This window comes from Dipodomys merriami, unplaced genomic scaffold (genome assembly GCF_024711535.1).
Source record: "Dipodomys merriami isolate MVZ:Mamm:240054 unplaced genomic scaffold, mDipMer1.0.p SCAF_91, whole genome shotgun sequence".
In the NCBI taxonomy this organism is placed as follows: domain Eukaryota; kingdom Metazoa; phylum Chordata; class Mammalia; order Rodentia; family Heteromyidae; genus Dipodomys; species Dipodomys merriami.
In genome coordinates, this window is record NW_027206524.1 from 991,949 (window position 1) to 1,019,457 (window position 27,509).

A 27,509-nucleotide genomic window follows, 5' to 3' on the forward strand; every position below is an offset into this window, starting at 1 on the left:
GAGTGGTACATCCAAACTTAAGTCAATTTTATTCTTATCCACGCTATGAACAGCATTATCTTGCCACATATTCATAATACCACATATTCAAATTTTATATTCTTAGCATATAGTATAGTGCTTGCCAGATAACAAGTTCTTAGTAAATGGGCTTTGCTACTGAAAAGTGAAAATAAAACAGACTCTATAGAAATACCGTTACTTCCTTTCACTCTCATTTGGATAATGTTAGTTTCTAATGGAGCACTCATATTCCCTTATCCCAAAACATATTTATCCACCTAGGAAATACTGTCCATACCAAATGTTGGCAAGGATGTAGAGCAATAAGAATTCTCACTGCAGTTAGCCATCAAAAAGCAGAGAAGTATGGCTCAAGTGGTAGAGCGCTAGCCATGAGCAGAAAAGCTAAGCAAGAATATAAAGGCCTGGAGTCAAGGCCCAGTCCTGCTCTTTCCTTCCTCAAAAGAAGTTTCATTCACATTTGGTGGGAATACAAAAATGGGTCACTTTGCACAATTTAGATGTGCATCTAAAATTGGTTGAAAGCTAGACACAGTAATTCATGCTTTTAAAAACAAAGGTGCTCAGAAAGTGAAGACCAAGAGGGTCATGATTCTAGGCAAGCCCAGGCAGAAGCTGGTGAAACTATCTCCATCAATAAAAAAAGTGGGGCATGGTGGTGCCGGCCTGTAATACCAACTATGTAAGAAGGGTAAATAGAAGGATTGGAGTACAGGCCAGCCAAAGCATAAATGCAAAACCTTATTGGAAAAATAACTAAAACAAAAAAGACTGAGTGTGTGGCTCAAGTGGTATAGAACTTTCCTACCAAACACAAGGCCCTGAGTTCAAATTCAATGCTGCATAAGTAAATAAATAAATTTATTTTATTAGTCAACTAATTTTATTGGAACAACTAGTTGTTCACTACTTTCAATAAACTACCTAGATCAAAAAAAAAAAAAAAGTGTCTCACAGACTTTCCTGCCTGGGCTGGCTTTGAACCATAATCCTCAGCCTACTGAGTAGCTAGGATTACAAGCGTGAGCCACAGGTGCCGTGCCTGTTATACACTTATCTCCAATTAACCACCAGAAAACTGGAAGTAGCACTGTGGCTCAAGTGGTAGAGAGCTCACTTTGAGCTGAAGATTCAGCTCAGAGACAGCACCCAGGCCCAGAGTTCAAGCCCCATGACTGACAAAAAAAATAAATAAAAAAATAACTGTTTCCAATATATGTCAGAAGGTAAATCATATCCTAATTCCTTTTAAGTCCTCCTCTCCTCTCCTCCCTTCCTTCTTCTTTCCCGCCCCTCTTCCTTTTTTACTTTTTGAGACGAAATCAGCGCTATGCATATGCTCTATCACTAAGCCACACACCCAGTCAACACCTGATAACTTCTAAGACTTAGCCTCTAAACACAACTAGTAAATTAAGCCTCAGAATGAGAATCAAAGAACTTACTTTTCAATTTTTTTCTTTTGTTCTCTTTCTCTTTTTTGTTCCTTCACTTGCTCTCTCTCAATATCCATGAACAGTCTTCTGTATCTCAGATACTGCTTTTGGCGCTAAAAGCAAGAAGTAAAAATTAGTAAGATTCTGTTCTCAGAGAACTTCACAAGGAAAGAAGGTAATCTTACCATATAGACAAGAAAACTATATGAAGTAGAAGTAACACAGAGTTGAAACCCTTTTGTACAACTACTTAAAAATTTTAAAAATTTTGGGTTGGGAAGGTGGCTCAGTGGTAGAGCGCTGGCCTTGCATACCTGAGGCCCTGGGTTCGATTCCTTAGCACCACATAAGCAAAAAGACAAAAACCGGAAGTGGTGCTGTGGCTCAAGTGGTAGAGCACTAGCCTTGAGCTGAAGAGATGAGGGACAGCATCCAGGCCCAGAGTTCAGGCCCCACAACTGGACCCCCCCCAAAAAAAATTTTTTTTAAATTTGGGCTGGGAAGGTGGCTCAGTGGTAGAGCGCTTGCCTTGCATGCATGAGGCCTTGGGTTCGATTCCTCAGCACCACATAAGCAAAAAGAGAAAAGCCGGAAGTGGCGCTGTGGGTCAAAGTGGTAGAGCGCTAGCCTTGAGCTGAAGAGCTGAGGGACAGCGCCCAGGCTCAGAGTTCAGGCCCCACAACCGGACCCAAAAAAAAAAAAAAAAAAAAATTATGTGCATCTCATCATACAAAATAACATTTATCAAAATGAACTCCACATAATGGAAACAAGAGATTTTTTTTCTTTGTTGCTGTTTTTGTTTCTTTTTTGTCTTGTTTGATCATTTATATAGTCTTTGGGAATATAAGAGTCACAGAAATGGAGGGAGAAAGGGTAAACAAATATAGCTGTGGTATCACTAGAAACTGTGTTGAAAATGAACTATACAACTTATGGTAGGGACAGGAGGGACGAACTGGAAGAGAGCAAGGGAAGGGGTGACAGTGTCCAAAAAGAAATGTATTCTTTACCTGATTTATATAACTGTTAACCTCTCTGTATATCACCTTTATAATAACAATTTCTGAAAGTTTTTAAAGTATTTTTAAAGAAGAAACATGAAACCTGTCTCCCATGACTCAGGATAATCACACATATTTCCAAACACACAGATACAATAATAGGCTGAAAAAAGAAGCATTAATCTAGTTCTCCCTTAGTATATAGTGCCATGTCAATAGAACCTAAGGAAGTGATCGTACTTGATATAGTAAGATATGGAACATATTTCCAAGTAGTAAATGCCATAAAAATAGGGCCATGGAAAGAATGTAGGAGGAATTTTAAGACAGAACAATATTCATCCAACTTTCCAAAATTAGAATTATACTCTACACCTAGACTAACATGGCAGGGAGGAGAGCAGTAGGGCTGAAGTACATCACAGTATCACACTCATAAATGGAACAAGTACAATAAAAAGCAAGTGCTACTATACTATGTGTGACCTGTTCACACCTCTCGACCTATAAATTCTCTCTTAAGGACACAGCCTACTCCAAAGGCTAAAGTATATAAGTATATCTATATGCATACACTAGGACAGTATGAAGCTTTTTGGCAAAATTATTAAATCAAATTTGTAGTTCTCAATATTTGGAATGCATCCGAATCAGCACTGATAGTTTTTAAAAAGATAAATGCCTTAAACCTATTTTCAAATAGTAATTCAGTATATCTGGCTTTCTCTAGGCATCTGTATTTTGAAAATTAAAAATAAGGCTCCACATCTAATTGGTGGATGGCCATTGTTAGAAATGGAAATTTAAACTAACTTGAAAGGGGAAACAAAAGGAAGTTATAAATGTACATTTTCCCTCTGAATCAGTGACCAATTCATACTGGCTGGAGAAATTCACTTGAATCAGTGCTCTTATGTCACATCTATGTAGCTTAAGTCCTAAGAGCTTATAGAAAAGTTATTAGCTCTAACTTCACATGTACCATATTATTATATACCTCTTTCTTGTCTTCTTCTTGATCTACTCCAGACTGAAATGACAGTGGAACTTGGAATTCAGTGCTCAATCCTGACTGATCTTCATCAGAAACCTGTCAGAAAGTCCAGTCACACAAAGTAACAAAATTACCACAAGCTAGCCCTGTGAATCCTCTCGATTTTTTTATCTATTGATTCTATTTTCCTACAACTTTGAAGTCAACTAGATAAACAAAACACATATAAAATAAAAGCAAAATAGATAAAAAGAGGCAATTTCAGAAGGAATTACACTGATCACAAACATGAAAAAGAAACCCATAAAATGAGAAGACATTTGCATCTATCTGGAGATATACTATCTATATACATATACACACATATATATGGAGATATATACATATACACATATAGACAGAGATATATTATATATATATATATATACACATTAACACAGCCTGTACATAGAAAATACTAAGAAATTCCGTAACTCAATAACCAAAATAAAAACAAGCCAATTTCTAAATGGACAAAGAATTAAAAAAAACATACCCCTAAAGTGGTGCTGTAGCTCAAGTGGTAGAGCGCTCGCCTTGAGCTGAAGAGCTGAGGGACAGCGCCCAGGCCCAGAGTTCAAGCCCCACGACCGACAAAAAAAAAAAACAAAAAACATACCCCTAGCTTCAAGAAACCACTAAATAGAAAAATACAGCCAGCACTTCACACCTACTTTGATAGAAAATAATTTAAAATAAAAATATGGTGTCTGGGATTAGAGCTCAATGCCAGTGTGTTTGCCTGGCAAGAGTAAGGCCCTAGGTTCAATTCTCAGTCCTTTAAATGACAAAAATGACAAGTGTTAGTAAGGAAGGGTGTGTGTGTGGGGGGGGGGGGTTGTGTGTGTGTGTGTGTGTGTGTGTGTTGTGTGTGTGTGTGTGTGTGTTTTGTTTGGTTTTACCAGGTCAGGGTCTCAGTTTATGTGGTACTGAGGAATTGAACACAGGGCTTCATGAATACTAGACAAGCACTCTACCATTAAGACACATTCCCAGCCTGTTTTCTACTTTTATGTTTTATCTCACTTTCCTATGTCTCACTTCCCAAACAATTAGCCAATAAAGTCAGCCTTGCCTGAAAATAGTAAGGGTAAACATCACAGAGCAGTACTAGTCATACTATCTCCTGGTTAGTAACTTCGACCTGCTGACATGTTGCCAATAAATCTCTTTCTTCTTTCATTACTCTATTTCTTGAGTTATTGACTTCTCAGGAAACAGCAGAACTGGACATTTCATGGTTACATACCCATGTTCATTACATTGTTATGTGTAACAAACAGGAGGTGAAAACAATCCAAGTGTCCATCAGTGGAAGAGTGGAGGAGCAAAATGCAGTATATGTACACATGGAATATTATTCAGGTTAAAAAGGAAATACTGTCCGATATAACAGCAGTATGATGAATGAAACAAGATAGGCACAAAAGGATAAATACTGTCTGATTCCACTTTATGAGATATTTAGAGTAATCAAACTCATAGGGACAGAAAATAGAATGGTGGTTTCTAGGAGCTGAGGGAAGAAGAAATGGAAATTATTGTTTAATGGGCATAGAGGTTCAGCTTTACAAGATGAAAAAGTTCTGTAGACAGATGGTAGTGATGGTTGTGTAACAATGTGAATGCATTTAATGCCAATGTTTTTGTACACTTGAAGATGGTTAAAATGAGCTATATGTGGTGGTACATGCCAATAATCTTAACACTCAGGAGGCTTGATGAAGAGGATCATGAATTCAAGCATGGCTCACACCTGTAATCCTAGCTACCCAGGAGCCTGAGATCTGAGGATCACAGTTCGAAGCTAGCCTGGGCAGGAAGACTCTTATCTCCAATTAACCACCAGAAAACCAGAAGTAGAGCTGTGGCTCAAAGTGATAGAGTGCTAGCCTTGAGCAGAGAAGTTCAGGAATAGTGACCAAGCCCTGAGTTCAAGCCCCATGACCGACAATAAACAAACAAACAAATATGAAATCATAAAGTGGTAAATTTCATGTTAGGTATATTTTTACCACAATTTTTTAAACGTACCTACATTCACATGTATATAAATGCTTATAAGGAGACAAAAAGAATACATTCATCTCTTGACAGTGATTAACTTTGAAGAGATTTCCTTCCTTTTTGTGCTGGTTTGTATTTTGTTTTTAGACAAGCTCTCACTAACTTTGCCCAGGCTGACCTTTAACTTGAGATCCTTCTGTCTCTACCTGCTGCGTAACTGGCATTATAAGTGTGTACCAACATGCCCAGATGACTTGGGAATATTGCCAAGAGGAAAGAGCTAAGAAGATGAAAGTGGTGAAAGATATATTTATAACAAAGGATAATTAATAGAGCAAGGATATAAGGGGTTGGGGGAAAGATGACAAAGGATTCCAATGTAGTTCCAAAAACGAACAACTCTTCCTCTGAAATAGAATAGGCAATAATGTAAAAAAGAAAAAAAAGGAGTTGGGAATGTGGCTCAGTGGTAGAGTGCTTGCCTAGCATACATGAGGCCCTGGGTTTGATTCCTCAGTGCCACATAAACAGAAAAAGCTAGAAGTGGCACTGTGGCTCAAGTAGTAGAGTGCTAGCCTTGAGTCAAAGAAGCTCAGGGACAGTGTCCAGGCCCTGAGTTCAAGCCCCAGGACAGGCAAAAAAAAAAAAAAAACCAGATAAATGTTTACAGCTTGTATTTTCTTTACAAAAGGCTGAGAGTGTGGAGGTACAGCAAGAAGCTTAAAAGAGTATTCAAGGCTAAGACCAGTCAGTGTCGGGCAATGACAATCATTCATAAATAGCTCAATTTCAAAGAGTTCAATCCAGTTACTTTGTAGTTTGCCCTACCTGTCGTCTTCTGCAGGTATTTCTCTGATGCCTATATGGAAGATGCTGATGACCCTGCAGAGGGAAATCCTTCTGACGTCTTTCAGCTGTCCCAACAGACAGCTTGTGCCTAAAGTATGGGCTCTAAAAGACACAACAGCACTTATCAAATGGGAGTAGTGAAATTAATTGAGAAAATACTATGGCTTCACTAATAGGCCTGAAGGAATCTAAATAGGTCAGAATATTCTGATATATTATGGCATAAAAGTAGACATACTTCTTGTTACTCTTATGGATCACAACTGCATAAAACAATCTTAAATTTCATCTATAAAGCAAAAAATAGTATTAGTATCTATCTGCCAGGGTTATTGTGGAAGTTAAAATAACACATAGAAACTTATAAACCATTATGGCTATGGTAGGTACATCATAAAATAAGCAATTATTTCAGATAATAACATCACTAATATTAATAAGAGATAATATTATCATCATCTCTGTGAACATCTAACACAGCTCTGACAAGCTGAGCCCAAACTCTTATAATTCTTTTTTCTGCTGCTAGCTCTTTAGTGTACTCTGCCCTACTTGCTCTCTGGCAAGAGCCTGGATCCTGGAATTCATGTAAACCATATTCCTGGCACTCTGGAAATAACTTCTTTTTCCATCAGTCATCTGTCACATCATATGATGCCTGTTATTCCTGTGCTAAAAGACATATAAATGTTGATATAAATCATCTAAGCAGGAGCATTACACCTGCAGCAATACAAAAAGCTTCAGAGGAGAGGACTGAAGTGGTATCAGTAAGAATGGTTGATATATCACAAAACATTATATTTTTCCCCATTATTAAAGATTGCCCTGTCAATGTTGAGCAGAAACCTAAGCAGTTTTTCCTCTGTTCCCTACTCTTTGCTATTATCAGGTTCTATTTATTCTATGAGAGAAGCTAAGTCTCAAATGTTAGGTAAAATGTCATGATAGCGCTCCAGAGGCAAGTCTTCTTGCAGTCTCCTGTTTTTCCAAAGATGAAGGCTGTTTGCCATACTTGTTTTATAGGAACATAAAATAGGCAAGTCTAAACATATGATGGGCTAATCACAATACCACAGACTTCAGTGACAATACTAAAGTAATGATACAAGGTAAGAATAGAATACAGCTAGAGAGATGTGTGTGTGTGATTTGTGCGTGTATTTGTGTTTAACATATAATTTTTAAACAAAGCTTTTCTTCCTCCCTCTTCCTCTCTCCCCACCCTTTGCTCTTCCTTTCTCTTTCCCTCTCTCTCTTCCTTTTTCTCCCTCCCTTCCTTCCTCTTCTCTCTCCCCTCCAACTTTTTCCAGGAGTTTGAATCAAATATGGATTATTCTGGTACATGTGAAACTGAAGATATTTTACTCTTAGCCTAATTGTGGAGGTCTACAAAGTCTACAGAGTACACATACAAGCTAGCTGATACATTAAGTCCAAGAACAAGTAGTCTTGTTTCTCTGTTTTAAAAAGTATATAGTCAGGTACTAGTAGCTCCTGCCTGCAATCCTACTTAGGAGGCTGAGATCTGATCATCATAGGTTGAAGCCAGCTATGGCAAAAAAGTCCATGGAACTTTTATCCTCAATTATCCACCAAAAAAAGCTGGAAGTGGAGCTGTAGCACAAGTGGAAGAGTACCAATCTTGAGTGAAAAAGCTAAGGGACAATGCCCAAGACCTGAGTTTAAGAGTCCAGTACCAGTACCAAAAAGAAAAGAAGTATATATTCCTCCTTCTCTAGATGCTACTCTACCTCTTCTCTAGAGGAGACTTGGTCCTGGATTTTAGGTGGAACATACTGATGATACTCCGGAAGCAACTCTTCCCCCTCTCTTTTGTCTCTCATAAAAGACGAGGGTTGTTGGAGAAATATGTTCTAAGAGAATGACAAGAATAGAAAAAAATAAAACAAGGGTAATATGCTACTCCTTAGGTTCCAGTGAAAACTTTAGGGAAAAAATATCAGGAAGAATATTTGATATTTTGTCATCAGTGAGGATGTTTTACTTTCAATCCAACCTTGTAGACTTTAATTCTAGATCCTATATTGTTCATGTAAGGAAACTATGTTTGTGAAAATACTGTGACTAATCCTTATCAACTAGTTTAATGTTATCAGTCTTCAGATGGAAGAAATGATTTGATTTGTATGGTTCACTAGACTAGTCTCTTGTACTATAAGGTGCAAGGTAGAAGGAACCAGACATAAGTGAATCTAATTAAGGTATATAGTATGAACAAATGGATATGTCAGAATGAGATCTCCTTGTACATTTATGTCAAATAAAAAGTAAATGTGTGTGTATGGGGGGGGGGGACAAAGAGACCATCAGGAACTGAAATGCAAACACTCTATGCCCATCCTTCTCAAAGCAAGGGCACTGCTCTAATAGGATTTAGGAATACTAGTAATGTGGGAAGTAATTAAAAATAATATATGCTTAGATTAGCTTCAAAGTTCCTGATTCTATTCCTTGTATACTAATATTCAGATACTTTATGTCCCATTTCTTTATCTCTTTCTGCTCTACCTGGTCTCCTATGAAGTCCTGGAACCTGAATTTAGATGGCAGATACTGATGATCCACAGAAGGGACTTCTCTCCCTTTTTCATCTGTCCTATCAGAGAATGGCTCCTGAAAGCGTACTTTCTGAAAGAGAAAAAAACACAACTATATATTGTTTAATAGGAATAATAGTATAGCAGTAATTTTCGAGGATTTGTTGGGAGTCTTAAGGGTGAATGATGAAATATTATGAATAAAACTGAAAAACATACTTCTTGTAATAGAGAATAATCTTTGCAAGCTCCAAACTAAACCCTAAACCATCTAGTTCCTGCTGGTTTCTGTCATGTTTCTGTTCTAGCTTATCCCTGGGAGCCCAGATGATGCCTGCATAGAAAATCCCGGTGGACATGCAGAGGAGGCTCCTCTCTCCCTCATCTACCTATCAAAATTGATGCTGGCTGATTTAAATTTACATTCTAAAACAGAATAAACAAAAAATATGAACAGTTCAGTGAATGGGAAAAGCGGGGAGAACAAAGAAAGGGGTGACATTGACCAAGAAGCATGTACAACTACTTAATAATAATAATTTTAAAAAGAATGATAAGTTAATTTAGATATAGACTTAAGGTCAGAGTATAACTGGACAATTTTTGGAGTAAAACAAAAATTATTTCCTTCCTACAAAAGCACAATTATATCAAATTTACTTCCTATTGATTCCCTTCTTCTGTCTACTCTATCTGTGGTAGAGAGCTGGCCTCAGAAGCTGAATAAACTTTGAGAATACTGTGGGCCACTCTTTTATCCATTTTTCACCTGCCAAAGCAGATAATGGCTGCCAGAAACATTTTCTTAATTAGTAAGATTTTTAAAAACAATAAATTATCTAGATAGGAGTAATACTGGAACACTTGTTATGAACCCTGAAGTTTTGGGAAACCAATCAGGAAATCCTTAATTACCACCTACAAATCTCCAAGTCAGTGGCAATATAATGCTTTCAAGTCCCATACCAAACCCGATTATTTCTTGGTATTAAATTTTTTTCAACTTGATTTTACCTGATTTTTAGATTGAAAATCATGCTCCTGATATTGGTGTAGAATATTCTGATCTTTGAGGAGAAAATCTTGGACTTCACATTTGGGTGGAATATTCTGGTCTGTAGAGAGAAAACCCTGGTTCTGATATTTAGATGGAATACTCTGGCTTTTGGGAAGAACGCACTGGTCTTTGAGTAGAAAATTCTGGTCTGTTTGTAGAAAGTCTTGGTCCTGACTTTTGGGGAGGATATGACAATTTCTAGGTAGAAAATTCTGGACCTGATATTTAGGTAAGATATTCTGGTCTTCATGGAGAACACAGTGGTCTTTGGGTATAGAATGCTGGTGATGACAATTGGAGAGCAAATCTTGGACAACCATCTCAATATTCCCATCTTCTAGCTCAGTACTCACAGTTTCTGTTTTTATAACCTTTCCTTCTGGCCCAGGGGCCTGAGAATCTGGCTCGATGGTTGGAGATTTGAGCGCTACACTTTGAATTTCTGCTGAATAATTCTGAGTTTCTGAGAGATCACCTTGAGCTTCTGGAAGACAATCTTGAGCTTCTGTCAGACAATCTTGAGCTTCTGTCAGAATATCCTGAAGGTCCTGAAAGTACAACTGTTTTTGTTATCCTCTTCCATCAGAACAAATAGTGGATTTTTGAATTTTACTTTCTAAAATTAAGCACCAGATATAAAATATTAATAACAAAAATTTAAATTTTTCTTTTTTTTCTCTTTTTTATGGCCAAGATGATGTACAGAGGGGTTAGTTACATAAGTAAGGTAATAAGTACATTCTTGTCCCCTCATTTTTCTCCTACTTTCCCTCCCCCCCAACCTCCCTCAAGTTGTACAGATCATTTCCAACTTATTGTCTTGTGAATATTGCATTGGTTCCCCCCTTGTCCTTTGTCTCACCATTTTGTTGTTCCCTTTCCCTTCCCTAATTCAAATACATGTATATACAATACCAGGGTACCAAAATCAAATATGGTGACAACAAGGGATATACCACTGGGAGAAGAATATACAAAAGAAACAAGAAATAACATGGTACATAAAAACAACAATGAAGGAAAACCTCTTGTGTCCAAGTCTTGGAGTTCATTTTGCTTAGAACATCATCTTATATGGTCATATATATATACAGCTATTGAGCTATTCTGCTCATCTGCTAAGATTATCCTAGCCATATACTAAGGGAAACCATGGAACCTATGTTTCTTTGGATCTGGCTTATTTCACTAGCCATACAAGGACTTCATATCTAAAATATACTTAGAACTCAAAAAATTAAATCCCCCAAAAACAAATCTTCAAAGAAACAACCACCTCATTAATAAGTAGGCTAAAGACTTAAAGAGATTTCTCTGAAGAGGAAATAAGAATGGCCTATAGACACATGAAGAAATGCTCAACATCTCTGGCCATAAAAGAAATAAAATCAAAACAACATTGAGATTCCATCTCACCCAAGTTAGAATGGCTATAATCAATAATAATAACGAGATGCTGGAAGGGGATGTGGCCAGAAGGGAATGCTACTGCATTGTTGATGGGAGTGTAAACTTGTTCCACCACTCAGGAAAGCAGTATGGAGGTTCCTCAAAAGACTACACATAGAGAGCTGGGAAGTTGGCTCAGTGGTAGAGCGCTTGCCTTGCATGCCTGAGGCCCTGGGTTTGATTCCTCAGCACCACATAAGCAAAAAGAAAAAAGCCGGAAGTGGCGCTGTGGCTCAAGTGGTAGAGTGCTAGCTTTGAGCTGAAGAGCTGAGGGACAGCGCCCAGGCCCATAGTTCAGGCCCCATGACGGGACCCAAAAAATAAAAAAAAAATTTAAAAAAGACAACACATAGAGCTCCCCTATGACCCAGCAATCCCACTTCTGGGCATTAACCCAAATAACTACAAACAAGGCCATACTCAGCTCCCAGCACAACTATATTTACTGCAGTATTATTCACCATAGCTAAGATTTGAAACCAACCCAGATGCCCCTCAGTAGATGAATGGATCAAGAAAATGTGGAATATATACATACATACATACATATATATATATATGTGTGTGTATATATATATATATATATACATATATATATATGCGCACACACACACACACACACAGTGGAATTCTATGCTTCCATCAGAAAGAATGACACTGCACCATTTGGAAGGAAATGGGAAGACTTGGAAAATTTAGATTTTTCAGTGAGATTACTGAGGTAAAATGTGAATTCTAAACTTAGTCTAAATTACAATTAGTATACTTACTGCTTTACCTGAGCTCTGCTGAAAGATTTATCTTTATCTTCAGAAAGGTGATCTTGCTGGTTTCCACAAATCAAAGCTCTCTGTTTCTCATCTGTCATAACAGAAGAAATGTCATCATGGTCAGATTCCTAAAGAAAGAGCAAACAAAAACAATTAAAAATTTTTAATACACTAAAGGTAGCTATTACTGGCAGAAATTAAAATTAAAATCAAAATCCTATGTTTCAGAATACTGCTAACATGGTTTTAGTGGGACAGCATATTCAAACTGCATGAAATGCTTATGACACAAAATTATACAATAAAACTATAAAATACTGTTGAAAAGTTAAAGATCTAAATACACAGAAAGACATCCATATTTATGGACTGGGATTGTAATCATGGCAATATTGGTGGATGTTCTGGTGCATGCCCGCAGTCCCAATCCTTGGTAGGCTGAAGTACAAATCCCAGAGCTCAAAACCAGCCTGAACAACATAGAGACCTCATCTCAATTTAAAAAAGCTTATTTTGCCAGGTGCCGGTGGCTCACACCTGTAATCTTAGCTACTCAGGAGGCTGAGATCTGAGGATCGTGGTTCAAAGCCAGCCTGGGCAGGAAAGACCGTGAGACTCCTATCTACAATAAACCACTAGAAAACCAGAAGTGGCACTATGGCTAAAGTGGTAGAACACTCGCCTTGAGCTGAAGAGCTGAGGGACAGCGCCCAGACCCAGAGTTCAAGCCCTACAACTGACCAAAAAAAAAGCTTATTTCAAGTAGAGGAAAAACAAAGGAGGAGGCAACAATGCTCAACAGGAAATGTCATTACCTTATTCATGTAACTGTAACCCCTCTGTACACTATCTTTACAATAAAAAAAGAAAAAAAAAAGAAAAGCATATTTCAAAATTGATATATTGAGTCAAATATTTCTTTCAAAATGTTAACTGGCTTTTTTTCTTTTAAGAAATAACTAAAAGCAAATTGTAAAATTCATATGGAAATACAAGACACTCTTAATAGCAGAATATGCTCAAAGAAGAATAAAGTTGGAGGCTTTAAAACCTACCATAAAGCTATATTAATCAAGACAGTGTGACACTGGCATGTGAATACACATATAATACAGAACTGAGGATCAGAAACAATCCTTATATTTATAGGCAGTTGATTTTGAAAAGGATATAAAGACAATCCAATGGTGAAGAATAATATTGTCAACTATCATTGTGAAGACAATTAGATATCAAAATGCAGACCATTTCTTACACTATACATAAAAACAAACTCAAATGGCTTACATACCTAAAAGTATAGGCTAAAACTATAAAATTCTTGGAACACAAAAGAATGATACTTCCTGACCTTGGATTAAGAAATGGTTGGGGGGAGGGGAAGGCAGAGAAGGTGGCTCATCGGTAGAATGCTTGCCTTGCAGGCATGAGGCCCTGGGTTCGATTCCTCAGTACCACATAAGCAGAAAAAGCCGAAGTGGTGCTATGGCTCAAGTGGCAGAGCACTAATCTTGAGCTGAAGAGCTGAGGGACAGTGCTCAGACCCAGAGTTTAGGCCCCATGACCGACCGGAAAAAAAAAAAGGTTAGATACTATACTTAAAGCATAAATAACAAGAGGACTGGAAATGTGGCTCAGTAGTAAAATACTTGCCTCACATGCATGAGGCCCTGGGTTCGATTCCTCAGCACCACATAAGTAGAAAAAGCTGGAAGTGATGCTGTAGCTCTAGTGGTAGAGCGCTAGCCTTGAACTGAAGAGCTGAGGGACAGTGCCAGGCCCAGAGTTCAAGCCCCACAACCAACCAAAAAAAAAAGAAAAAGAACTGGATTAGACTACAATTAAAATAAAAAATTTGTCCTGCAAGTGATAATACCCCACAGAGACATTTATGTTTATAATAAGGGATTTATGAGTAAAGTATAAAAAGGACACTTAAAACTTGGTAATAAAAGCCAGGCACCATGGGGCTGGAAATGTGGCTTAGTGGTAGAGTGCTTGCCTAGCATGAAGAAGCCCTGGGCTTGATACCTCAGTACCACATAAGAAGAAAAAGCCAAAAGTGGCACTGAGGATCTTAGTTGAATCCAGCCCTGGAAGGAAAGGCTGTGAGACTCTTATTTCCATCTAACCACCAGAAAACAAGAAGTGTGTGGCTCTAAGTGGTGGTAGAGTACTAATCTTGAGTGAAAAAGCTTGGTGACAGTTCAAGACTCACAACCAACAACAACAACAAAAAAAAAACACCTTGATAATAAAAACAAATAAATCAATTAAAAATACTGCAAGGAAGCAAGGGAAGGGGTGACAATGTCCAAAAAAGAAATGTACTCTTTACTTGAATTATGTAACCATAGCCCCTCTGTACATTACATTCATAATAACAATTTTAAAAAATTAAACAAATAGCCATAGCATTTGCATAGATATCTTCTCCACAACAAGGACCAATATAGGCAGTACACATTTTTTTTTTTCCAGACGTGGGGCTTGAACTCTGGGCCTGGTAGCTGTCCCTTAGCTTTTCAGCTCAAGGCAAGTGCTCTGCTTGAGCCACAGCACCACATCTGGTTTTCCGGTGGTTAATTGGACTTTCCTTGCCCAGGCTAGCTTTGAACTATGTCCTTAGATCTCAGCATCCTGAGTAGCTAAGATTATAGGTGTGAGCCACCGGCACCCAGCTGGCAGTATACATTTTTTAACTACATTTCTCTACCTGATTATCCATAAAGTTTTGGTAATGTACAGTAGTTAGAAGATCTTGATGATTGTTTAGGGGGAACTCTCTTCTTGTTTCTGTATTTATCTTGATGTTTTCTGGCTTCTTAGAAGGTGTTGTCTGGAAAAAGAAAACCAATATATAACATAAATGATCTAGGGAAAACAATATCCTCATGATAGTAACTGAAACTTTGTAAATAATCTGGAATGATCTTAATAGGTTATTATAGGCTTATATAGAATAAAGGAAAAATACAGTTCTACTTCAAATGTACAAGCAAATCACAAATCAACATATGGAACAAAACAAGACTAGGAAGAAAACATGTATACTTTATTAATGACCATTGCCACCATTCTAGCTAATAGCCATTTAGAAGACTTATGACTTTAGACTTGGCAATCTGACAGAGGACAAGCAAGTATTATGTTCTACTCATATCCTCAAATCTGGAACAACCAGAGTAATATCACTGAAGTATAACAAGGAAATGAAAGCAGGACTAAACGGGGTTCTACATTGTTCTTTCTGGTTGGCAGATTCCCACTTCACACAAAAAATAAGATCATTTAAAAAATTTCAGCTTGAAGGAAAAGACTTGTCAGTGATAAGAAAAATTTCACTAACTTCTTAGCTCATTCCCAATTATATGAAGTGGATCTGTTTCTGTTGTTTTGCTCCTATAAACAAACAAACATGTATTCTTTGGAATCAAGTCTGAAATCATTATCATCATAATGAATACACTTAAATGGCATCCCTGACATATAAAACTGGTTTGTACAAGGATGTTATTTCAGAATTAATCCTATTCTTTCTGAAAAAGCACCAATCAAAATACTGCTATAAAATAGCAATCTCTAGTACCAATCCTGTCTTCCTAACAGTATCCTGGAGTGAGCTTAATAGCCCAAACATGATAGGCATGAGAACTGTTAAGCCTCTGAGAACAACTGAGGTACAAAGAAAGGGTATTTCCATACTCACAACAAGATAACACTAGAAAAATGTAGCTTTACTGACTACAGGTAAGATTAATTGCCAAATGAGAATATACATCTATATATATTTTCTTTTTGCTATTTAAATCATAAATTTTTAAATTATTATTAAGGAGGGATGTATTTATAGTTTGGTAAACTAACTGCAAACATAAAGACAAAATATTTGGTGACTGTGCTGAGATACTTAAGGAAAACACAACATTATGTAAGAGTGGTCCCCTAAGATTGTCACCTAATGACAAAGCCCTTAGTTTGCATTTTATTTACACAATAACAAAACCAGTTGGCACATATTTCTCTAGGCCATGTCCCTGTCACTAAGTGATACATAACTGCTTGTAACCTAAAATAAACCAATTAGAAAGTGAAATTGGGAAAGAATTAAGAGATAGTGACAAAAATAAACAGACTAAAAAAGAATACTTGTCTATTTTACGAAATGCTTACTATCAAACTTGAATGCCAACCCGGGTGCCAGTGACTCATGCCTGTAATCCTAGCTACGTAAGAGGCTGAGAACTGAGGATCTCAGTTCAAAGCCATCCTGGGCAGGAAAGTCAGCCTGTAAGACTTTTATCTCCAATTAGCCACCAGAAGACTAGAAGTGGTGCTGTGGCTCAAGTGGTAGAGTGCTCACCTTGAGCTAAAGAGCTTAAGGACAGCCCAGGGTCAGAGTTCAAGCCCCAGGACCGACAAAAACAAACAGAAAAAAGAAACCTGAATGCTAAAACTAAGTAACCACAGAACACATCTGAATTGAACACCACTTTTGTGAACTCTGAATAAACAGGCACCAAAACAATGTCATTTACAAGTAAAGGTTTAAATAGCCTTTTAAGTCACCTCCATATTTAGATTCCAATTATTTACTCTAGAACTGAAGTCAAAAGAATTCCTTTATTAAAAAAAAAAAATTAGTGAGCTGGGCGCCAGTGGCTCATGCCTGTAATCCTAGCTACTCAGGAGGCTGAGATCTGAGAATCATGGTTCAAAGCCAGCCCAGGCTGGAAAGTCTATGAGACTCTTATCTCCAATAAACCACTAGAAAACCGCAAGTGGCACTGTGGCTCAAGTAGTAGAGCGCTTGCCTTGAGCTGAAGAGCGCAGGGAGAACGCCCAAGCCCAGAGTTCAAGCCCCACAACCAACCAAAACAAACAAAAAAATAAATAGTGAGGGGCTGGGAAGGTGGCCCAGTGGTAGAGTGCGTGCCTTGCATGCATGAGGCCCTGGGTTCAATTTCTCAGCACCACATAAACAAAAAAACCGGAAGTGGCTCTGTGGCTCAAGCGGTAGAGCACTAGCCTTGAGCTGAAGAGCTGAGGGACAGCGCCCAGGCCCAGAGTTCAGGCCCCATGACTGACCAAAAAAAAAAAAAAAGGCACCGGTGGCTCACTCCTGTAATCCTAGTTACTCAGGAGGCTGAGATCTGAGGATCATGAAAAGCCAGCCCAGGCAGGAAAGACCATGAGACTCTGATCTTCAATAAACCACTAGAAAACTAGAAGTGTCGCTGTGGTTCAAGCGGTAGAGCGCTTGCCTTGAGCTGAAAAGCTGAGGGATAGCACCCAAGCCCAGAGTTCAAGCCCCACAACTGACAAAAAAAAAAAAAAAAAGAGAAAAAGAAATTAAAAATAAAAGACAAAGAGAAGAAAATTAAGGTCACCTATAATAACAATAAACTGATATAATCAGTATTGCCAGTGATACAGTTTAGTAGTAGAGCACTTGCATAGCATGTATGAGGCGCTGGGTTCAATACCTAGCACCACAGATATTTCTTAAAGAAAAATCAGCATTAACCTTTCATGTCATTTATCTATTTATGAAATGACTTTTATTTAATAAACTTTATTTTTTATTTGTGTGTGTGAGCAGATTCCGAGGCTTAAACTAAGGGCCGAGGTGCTATCCCGGAGCTTTTCGGCTCAAAGTTAGCACTTTATCACTTGAACTACAGCTCTACATCCAGCTTTTTGGGGTTAATTGGAGATAAGAGTCTCACCAACTTTGCTGCCTGGACTGGTTTTGACTTGTGATCCGCAGATCTTAGCCTCCTGAGTAGCTAGAATTACAGGATGAGTCACCAGCACTTAGCCTCTCATGTAATTTATATCCAGACTTTTGTCTATCTACATAGCATCCTCTCCCTAGCTCTTTATTTTGCTTTTTCTTTATAACACTACTCACTTGAAAGCCAGCATTTACTTGCATGTATATAACATACACCTGTACTGTACAGAAGAAAGAAATTCCCTATGAGATCATTGTCTGTATTTTCATCAATATAAAGTGCTATTTCTGGAACAAAATCTAGCAAGTAAACATTCTACAAATATATATATAAGACAAATATTAGATGTGTACAAATATTAGATATGTAGATATCACTTATCTATAATTTTATATCTATTCTCATTTAACTATGTTGTACTTTCCCCTAATTTCAGATTGTCTTTGAACATGATCCTTTTTTGCAACTGCTCTATGCAGATATATTATAATTTACTCGAGTTTCCCCAACCCTGGGGAAGGTTATTTCCATTTTATATTATACTATGGTGCAAATAGTTACCTGTATTTTTTACCTGTATTTAAAAACAGTGTATTGGAAATTAATTTTTTTTTTTTGGGTCCGGTCGTGGGGCCTGAACTCTGGGCTTGGGCGCTGTCCCTCAGCTCTTCAGCTCAAGGCTAGTGCTCTACCACTTGAGCCACAGCGCCACTTCCGGCTTTTTTTTTCCTTTTTCCTTTTTTTTTTTTGTTTATGTGGTGCTGAGGAATCAAACCCAGGGCCTCAGGCATGCAAGGCAAGCACTCTACCACTGAGCCATCTTCCCAGCCCTAATTTACTTCTTCAATAGGAGATTTTTCTTTCTATCTTCTTCCTTTTGAAAATACTGAGGTTGCTTTTATGTTTGCTAGTCCCTGCCTTATACTTGCAGGAACTTAAGTTACTCTGCCAGCTCTTTTTTGAACTGGTTCTTTTTAAGACAGGGCTCCTTTTATGCCCAAACTGGCTGGATTATACTTCCCTGCATAGCTAGGATGACAGATACATACATATCACTGTATTGAGATAAAGTCTCTGAAAATTTTGTTTGCCCATGTTGGCCTCAAACTGTTACCCTTTGGATCTCATAAACAGCTAGGATTACAGGCTTGAGCCATCATACCCAGTCTAATATCTTTTTTTTTCTTTTTGCCAGCCCTGGGGGGGTTGAACTCAGGACCTGGATGCTGTCCCTGAGTTTCTTTTTGCTGAAGACTAGTGCTCTACCACTTGAGCCACAGCTCCATTTTGGCTTTTTAGTAGTTAATTGGAGATAAGGATCTCATGAATTTTCCTTCCCAGGCTGGCTTTGAATTGTGATCCTCACATCTCAGCTTCCCAAGTAGCTAGGATTGCAGGCGTTAGCCATTGGGGCTAACATCTTTTTTTCACTCACCGTTTTAAAGGATGCCAGCTGATATCGTGCCTGTTTCATGGTATGACTAAGCTGTCAGGGAAAGTTGGGGGGAAAAAAAAACAGAAACAAGTTAAAGTCTTAATACCAAATGGACTAAGCACCAGAAAATAAATCCCTATTATTTAAAAAAGCCAGATCTAAGAAAATTATTTGCAAAAGAGACTTTGATCTGCTGATAATGTTTTGCCTTATTATTATTCTAAAATAACTTGATAATTTCATAACTTAAGAATTGCTACTGGGGCTGGGAAGGTGGCTCAGTGGTAGAGTGTTTGCCTTGCATGCATGAGACGCTGGGTTCGATTCCTCAGCACCACATAAGCAGAAAAAGCCAGAAGTGGTGCTGTGGCTCAAGTGGTAGAGTGCTAGCCTTGAGCTGAAGAGCTGAGAGACAGCACCCAGGCCCAGAGTTCAGGCCCCATGACCAACCGGGAAAAAAAAAAAAAAGAATTGCTACTGAAATGGATTTTTAAACAGTATATACTTTATATTAACCTTGTACACAAAATTCCAAACTTAAAATATGAGCTATTACACTTGCAAATAGACATCTTCCTTACTTTTTAGTTATCTTTTAACTAGGAGTTATCTTTTAATTAGGAGTTATTTCTCTAACTGACCTTCATTTGCCTTCATTATTCCTTGCTAGAAACTCAGAACTCTAGTTCTAAAAACTTTGTTTTTTATTTATGGGACTCTCTTCACTTCCCCCAATGTTTGATCTCCATCTGTGTGAAGAAGTTACTGTAGAGCACAAAAATCCTTAAAGAATCAAGGTGTTGCCAAACACTGGTGGTTCATACCTGTACTAGCTACTCAGGAGACTTGAGATCTGAAGATCACAGTTCAAAGTTAGCCCAGGCAGGTGGACTCTTACCTCTAATTAACCATCAAAAGCCAGAAGTGGAGCTGTGGCTCAAGTGGTACAACACTAGACTTAAGCAAGAAAGCTCAGGAACAGTGTCCAAGCCCTGAGTTCATGCCTCAAGACCATTGCCATCTTCCCTCCCCGCCAAAAAAAAAAGAATTAATGTGTTTCAACTACTCTAAGTAACATCTGATAAATGACTATTTATATTAAAGTTATGTAACATCTGATAAATAACTATATTAAAGTTGTGTTCATTCCTTAACTCTAGTAATTCAATATATACTTACTTTGATTTTTTTCAGGACCACATCCTATCTTATCTACAAAAATGTCTACTCAGAAGCCAGGTTTGGTGGTGCATGCTTATCATCCTAAAATTTGGGAGGCTAAAGTAGGAGGATCACAAGTTCCAAGAAAGCCAGAGCTACATCTCAAAAATCAAAAGTCCCTTTAGGAAAAAGAAATGAATTATGTATCATCATGTAGGATAAGTACAGCATTAGGCCCTATACAAATACTTCCATAGTAAGAAAATTATGGCAAGGTCAGGACTATTTCTAACCCATTAATTAAAAGTTTAATGGTATCAGGTCTCCCTTGTAGGAAAATGAGGACTAGGATTTATAGGTATAAGGAACACATACCGATTTTCACTAATAAAGATAGGGATAAAAACACTATTTTTCACTACCAGTCTTGTTTTACTACAGCATTTCATTTCCATTTTAGAGCTGCTTCTACAGATCCATAAATAAATAACCTTGAAACATTAACCTTGCTTTGTTCTATCAAGAGAAAACCTTCTAGATCTGATTAGTTACAGAGTTGGCTAAAAAGGCCAAAACATAGCTATTCACAATGCAAAGAGATATACATGCAGTTGAAGTTATAAACAAAATACAAAGCTACAATATGCCTGCTTTTAAACACTGTCAGGTACTGTGGGTGCTACTGGCCCGCATCATGTAATGGAAGATCAAAAGCTCTTTTGTAACCATTAAAAGGACTTCTGAATCTTCATTTCCCTTCAAATCTTAACTGCTACCAATTACGTTTGGCATGACATTTGTTGAGTTTCTTTTTTGTTGCCCAAAATCTTCACTAAATCTCATCCTTGTAATTGTGGCTGAGGCTACAGGAGGCTGAATAATGGACAACTAAAGGTACAAGGGCCTAATCCCTGAAATTAAAATGTCACTTTTTTAATATAAGGAAAAAGAACTTTTGTAGACATGATGAAGTTAAGGATCTTGAGATTAGGTAACAATCCTGGAGTATCCAGATAGGCATTAGATGCTGTCCTAAGTGTATTTGTAAGACAAAAGAAAAGGTACAGGCAGAGCAGCACAATGTGGTCACAAGCAAAGAAAGACAGTAGGCATTTCTGGGAATATCAAGGAACAAATTTTCCCCTAAAAATCTGTGGAGGCAGCACGACTACAATGACACCTTAATTTTGGTTCAATGAAACTGATTTTGGAGTTCTGGTCTTCCGAATTGTGAGAAAATCCACTTTTGACATTTTAAGCCATTCAGTTTAAGGAAATAAAATCTGAGGCTATCATAGCAGCCACCAGAAATGTAACTGATAAAAGAACCAAAGTTAATATTTGTAAGCATTATGTAAAAACAGAAAATAGGGGACTGTAACTATAAAATTGTGATAATTACAGCAAACAAGTATGTAAGTACACTCCTCTTGCTGCAAGACAATAGTGATCATTACAACTGTAGATGCTTAAAAGAACATTTATACCACCCGGGCCGAGTGCCAGTGGCTCACGCCTATAATCCTAGCTACTCAGGAGGCTGAGATCTGAGGACTGTGGTTCAATCAGGCAGGAAACAGGCAGGAAAGTCCACCTGTGAGACTCTAACTCCAATTAACCACCAGAAAACCAGAAATGGCCCTGTGGCTCAAGTGGTAGAGCACTCTCCTTGAGTTGAAGAGCTTAGAGACAGTACCCAGGCCCAGAGTTCAGCACCACAACAACAACAACAAAAAAAATTTATACATGTGTACCTATAATCTGTGTATGAACACTCAAATACAAAACTTATTCCAATTATATTTTATAATAGAACTAAACCATTCATTCACCTGTAACTGTTAACTATAATTAATATACATTAACACCAAATCTCAGATCAAGACTTAAAATAAGAAGCCGGGTATCGGTGGCTCACATCTGTAATCCTAGTTACTCAGGAGGCTGAGATCTGAGGATCACGGTTCAAAGCCAGCCTAGGCAGGAAAGTCCGTGAAACTCTTATCTCCAATAAACCACTAGAAAACCGGAAGTGGCGCTGTAGCTCAAGTGGTAGAGCACTAGCCTTGAGCTGAAGAGCTGAGGGACAGCACTCAGGCCCAGAGTTCCAGCCCCACAACTGACAAAAGAAAAAAAAAAAGATTCTCTGACAAAGTATACTGTTCACAACTGCACAGAAAACCTAAGAAATGGAATAATCAGTACAACTCCAGATAAAACAAAAAGCCAAAGAAGGAAAAGTAATCAGTTTACTACCTGGATTAACTGTAATGTTTACAAAGTCATAACACTGTAAATGGTATCATCTAAGCAAAATTACAATAAAACTGTAGAGGATGAGGGATGGAAAAGTACATGCATAATGGCAGGAATAGGTAGAACGAAAGCTAAATCCTCATCTTTTCTAGTGGGACATCAATAAAAATGCCTTTAAAAAAACACTAAAATAAAACCACTATAAGTACATTACTTAGAAATATGAATGCTAGCACCAAAAGAAAAAAACCTGTTTTAAATAGTCAAATAGCTGCTTTGGCCAGGGGAATGAATGGACAAAGTACTTCGGTGCAATATTGTGCCCATCTTCTTTTACTTGTTTTAAACTATGTGCATATGTAATCTCAATAAAACTAAAAATGGAAAAAAAAGAAAATATTTGACAATTTCCCTCACAAAGCCATCATTCCATGAGCAATGTAAGTATGCAGCTTCATTTTAGGTTCTCATATTGCAGATATATACTGCAGATATGCAATACACACACACTCTTACTCTCTCTCTCTCTCTCTCTCTCTCTCAGGAATATGCTAGAAAACACTGGTCTAGATTTTCTGGCATCTAGTAAAAAAAAAAAAAAAAAAATCAATGCCAAGAAAGTTTGGTTCTTATTGACTGGTAAAGACATATTCCAGAGGTACCACACAACCAATTGTTGTGCCTTCTAAGGGAAACTGACAACCCCACAAACACTAATATAGGGAGACAGCCTGTATGGCAGCCTCTTTCCCAGCAGCTGTAGCTGACTGGAACCAGGTTGGTATATCAAGTAATGTAGATCTTAACAGTGTTTTCTATATTAAATAATAAAACGGTCTATTTCACACACAGAAACCTAACTATTAGCAAGAGGATTTTATCTGATGTAACAAAAGCTATACGACATAACAAATTTTGAGATTTATATCTTAAAATCTAAAGAAGGTATAGTCCTATATTAAAAATTAAAACATCAAGCTAAGTATACAGGATAAAGTTTGACAAATATGTATGCCTACTATGACACTTTTTTGTTCATATTTTCTTCAGTTTTTTAAGTAATTGTTCATATAAATTTTTACTTAATTAAAGATTAGAGAGAATTTATCATATTAAACAGTTACTTAGGTCACACAACAAGATAACAGATAAGATCTGACATTTATAGTATTTCAGCTACTTTATTTTTTTTTTTTTTTTGTCGGTCGTGGGGCTTGAACTCTGGGCCTGGGCGCTGTCCCTCAGCTCTTCAGCTCAAGGCGAGCACTCTACCACTTGAGCTACAGCGCCACTTCCGGTTTTCTGGTGGTTTATTGGAGATAGGAGTCTCACGGTCTCTCCTGCCCGGTCTGGCTTTGAACCGCGATCCTCAGATCTCAGCCTCCTGAGTAGCTAGGATTACAGGCGTGAGCCACCAGCGCCCGGCTTTTCAGCTACTTTATTGTCGTAAGCCTATACCATTGTTGTTGGTGGTAGTGGTCATGGGTCTTGTGCTCAAGGCTAATGCTCTACCACTTTGAGCCACAGTGCCACTTCCAGTTTTCTGGTAGTTAATTAGAGATAAGAGTCACTGAATTTTCTGCCCAGAATGGCTTTGAACCATGATCCTTACATCTCAGCCTCCTGAATAACTAGAATTTCAGGCATGAGCCACTGGCACCTGCAGTTTACCTATACCATTTTTTTTTTTTTCCTGGTCCTGGGGCCTGAACTCTGGGCCTGGGTGCTATCCCCTCAGCTCTTCACCTCAAGGCTAGTACTCTACCACTTGAGCTATAGCACCATTTCCGGCCTTTTCTATTTATGTGGTGCTGAGGAATCGACTCCAGGGCCTCACACATGCAAGGCAAGAATTCTACCACTGAGTCACCTTCCCAGCCCTATCTATACCAATTTTAAAAGCATGTGATACCATAAAGATCTACTCAAAGCTGAATTTTATTCAAGAGCAATGTGGCTTATTTGCAAGCTAGTTATTTTTAAATGTTCCACTTTTCAATAGCCACAAAAAGCTGAAACTCATACAAGTCTCTTATTATAGTCCATAAATCCCAATGTAAGGCATCAGAGTTACATAAGCTTTCTCTTTCACTGTCCATACCTCTCTATAGGATAGCCTGTAAGCCAGAACCTAATGCAACAACAACAACAACAAAAAAAGGCCAATAAAGATTCTTTATCAGCTGGGCGCCAGTGGCTCACACCTGTAATCCCAGCTACTCAGGAAGCTGAGATCTAAGGAGCGGTAGAGCGCTCCCCTTGAGCTAAAGAGTGCAGGGACAGAGCCCAAGCGCAGAGTTCAAGCCCCACAACCAACCAAAAAAAATAAATAAATAATAAGATTCTTTATCAGAGATAAGGAACTAGGAAATATTCAAAGAAAATCAGACAGAACTTGAGCCCAAAAGGTCCCAAACTGAAGAAAAGACACAAAAGGAGCCTTAAGTATACCAAAGTTACAGTTGTGATGAAGTGAAACGAATACCAGCTAAGAGTGGGAAAGTAAGTCAATGAGAAAGAATCATCTATGTAGAGACAGGAAGATCAAAAAACTGGCTGGCCTGAAAATGTCCAGGTTTTAGGACTGGAAGACTCATTTCCTAGGAAATCCCTCACTCTTGAGACAAATCAAGTTAATGACTAAATGCTAGTATAAATTCAATTATATCATTCTCTTATCATCACTAGATCTTACATGCAGAAAAACATTCACTTGAAGACCTTTAAAGGAAGTTTGAATTTGTGTGAGGTTCAAATTGTATTTTGATTAACCCAAGTCCCAGTGTCTTTTTTTTTTAATAAGTTTTTTATTGTGAAAATACCATACAGAGGGGTTACAATTACATGAGCAAGGTAATGAGTACATTTCTTATCAAGCATTGTTGCCTCCTCCGGTTTTTCCTCTACCATCCCTGCCCTCCTATCTCCATGACTACACTCCCCCACCCCCAAAGTTGTAAAGTTTGTTTTTCAACATAGCATCTTGTACATCTCATTGTTGTATCCCTATTTAAACAATTTGTTTTTTTCCCTTCCCTACCCCAAATTATACCAACATCAAATACAGTGAAAACAGGTTATACTATGGGGGAAGAACACACAAAGCAACCAAAAAAAAATCACCTTATAAATACGTCAGAAACAATAGCAAAAAAGAAGAAAACCACTTGTGTCCTTGGGGTTCATTTAGCCTAATATCATCTTATCTGATGTTTTCTACTTGTCTCAGACACATACTAGTTATAAGAGAAACCATGGAGCCAGGCACCAGTGGCTCACACCTGTAACCCTAGCTACTGAGGAGGCTGAGATCTGAGGATCTCGGTTCAAAGCCAGCCCGGGCAGGAAAGTCAGTGAAACTCTTATCTCCAATAAACCACCAGAAAACCGAGGTGGCGCTGTGGCTCAAGCAGTAGAGCACTCATCTTGAGCTGAAGAGTGCAGGGACAGAACCCAAGCCCAGAGTTCAAGCTCCATGACAGACCAAAAAAAAAAAAAAAGAGAGAGAGAGAGAAACCATGGGACTTATGTTTCTTTGGGCCTGGCTTACTTTAATATAATTTTTTCCAAGTCTTTCCATTTCCTAACAAATGGGGCAGTGTCATTCTTTCTGACAGAGGCATAGACTTCCACTTCCATAGATATACCACATTTTCTTGATCCATTCACCTACTGAGGGGCATCTGTGTTGAGTATTCAAAATAGCTTGGTACTGGCACAAGAAGAGACCTCAGGACCAATGGAATAGAATTTGAAACCCAGAAATGAACCCGCAGACCTATGGCCACCTAATCTTCGATAAGGGAGCTAAAAAAATAGAATGAAGAAAGACAGCCTCTTCAGTAAATGGTGCTGGCAAAACTGGTTAATCACTTGTAGAGAAAACTAAAGCTAGATCCTTATGTATCACCCTGCACCAGAATCAACTCCAAATGGATCAAAGACCTCGGAGTCAAAGCAGACCCCTGAAAACATTACAGGACCAAATAGGAGAAAACCAAGTTCTCCTCGGCACAGACCAAAATTTTCTTAATAGAGACCCAGTGTCTTTTTATCTTTTTGTTCTTCACTATTTGGGATTGAATTCAATGACTTTCCAAGACAGGCATGTTCTACCACTTGAGGTATTTCTGCAACCTTTATGTAATGTATACTCTTGAAACTTTTTCTTGCTTGAATTAGCCTGAATTCTTGGAGCAAAAAGAGCCTAACTAAAATATTAGTGTTTTCAATTACGAGTGACAGAAACTTAGTAGGTTATTTCCTATCATTGGAATCTTTACTTATCTACAAAAGGTAATGATTTTCAGGTTAAAAAGCTAGAAAACTGGAATTGTAATGGAAAACTAAAAATGAAAATAAGGAGCCAAGTATGGTGGCTCATATACATAAAGTTTGAAAATAAAGTATAAGATAGTAAAAAGTTTAGTAAGAAACAAAAAGCTGACATAAACCATGCTAGAAAAGAAATAATAGTGAACAGTTTATATTTTTTTAAATTATTATATGGTGAGAATGAAAAAATAAGATGTCCTTCAATTCTCTACTAATGCACAGTAATCAAGGGACACCATAGAAACTCAATCCTGAAATATAAGTCCTTAGTTCATCTCACTCTAATATTATTTTGAAGTATATTCCAGACATCAAACCATTGCATCCTTAAATAGTTCAATTAACTTTAAAATCCTTGCAACTCAATGATTCTATATTTATATAGTTTCAAGAC

General features: G+C 37.8%; 1 protein-coding gene across 3 annotated transcripts in view; it reads right to left on the reverse strand.

Annotated features, from left to right (window-relative positions):
- Nucleotides 1-27,509, reverse strand: part of LOC138821295 (coiled-coil domain-containing protein 15-like) — a 50,533-nt gene that overhangs the window by 16,201 nt on the left and 6,823 nt on the right. For 2 of the 3 annotated variants that reach the window (XM_070013423.1, XM_070013425.1), the window contains 9 exons: nucleotides 19,364-19,414; nucleotides 14,907-15,029; nucleotides 12,199-12,318; nucleotides 9,929-10,519; nucleotides 8,886-9,005; nucleotides 8,108-8,230; nucleotides 6,333-6,455; nucleotides 3,462-3,554; nucleotides 1,470-1,573 (listed from right to left, as the gene is read on the reverse strand). In XM_070013423.1, coding sequence (XP_069869524.1) covers nucleotides 1,470-1,573; nucleotides 3,462-3,554; nucleotides 6,333-6,455; nucleotides 8,108-8,230; nucleotides 8,886-9,005; nucleotides 9,929-10,519; nucleotides 12,199-12,318; nucleotides 14,907-15,029; nucleotides 19,364-19,414 — 1,448 coding nt within the window. The remainder of the gene's footprint in view (nucleotides 1-1,469; nucleotides 1,574-3,461; nucleotides 3,555-6,332; nucleotides 6,456-8,107; nucleotides 8,231-8,885; nucleotides 9,006-9,928; nucleotides 10,520-12,198; nucleotides 12,319-14,906; nucleotides 15,030-19,363; nucleotides 19,415-27,509) is intronic. The other variant, XM_070013424.1, reaches the window with a different exon arrangement.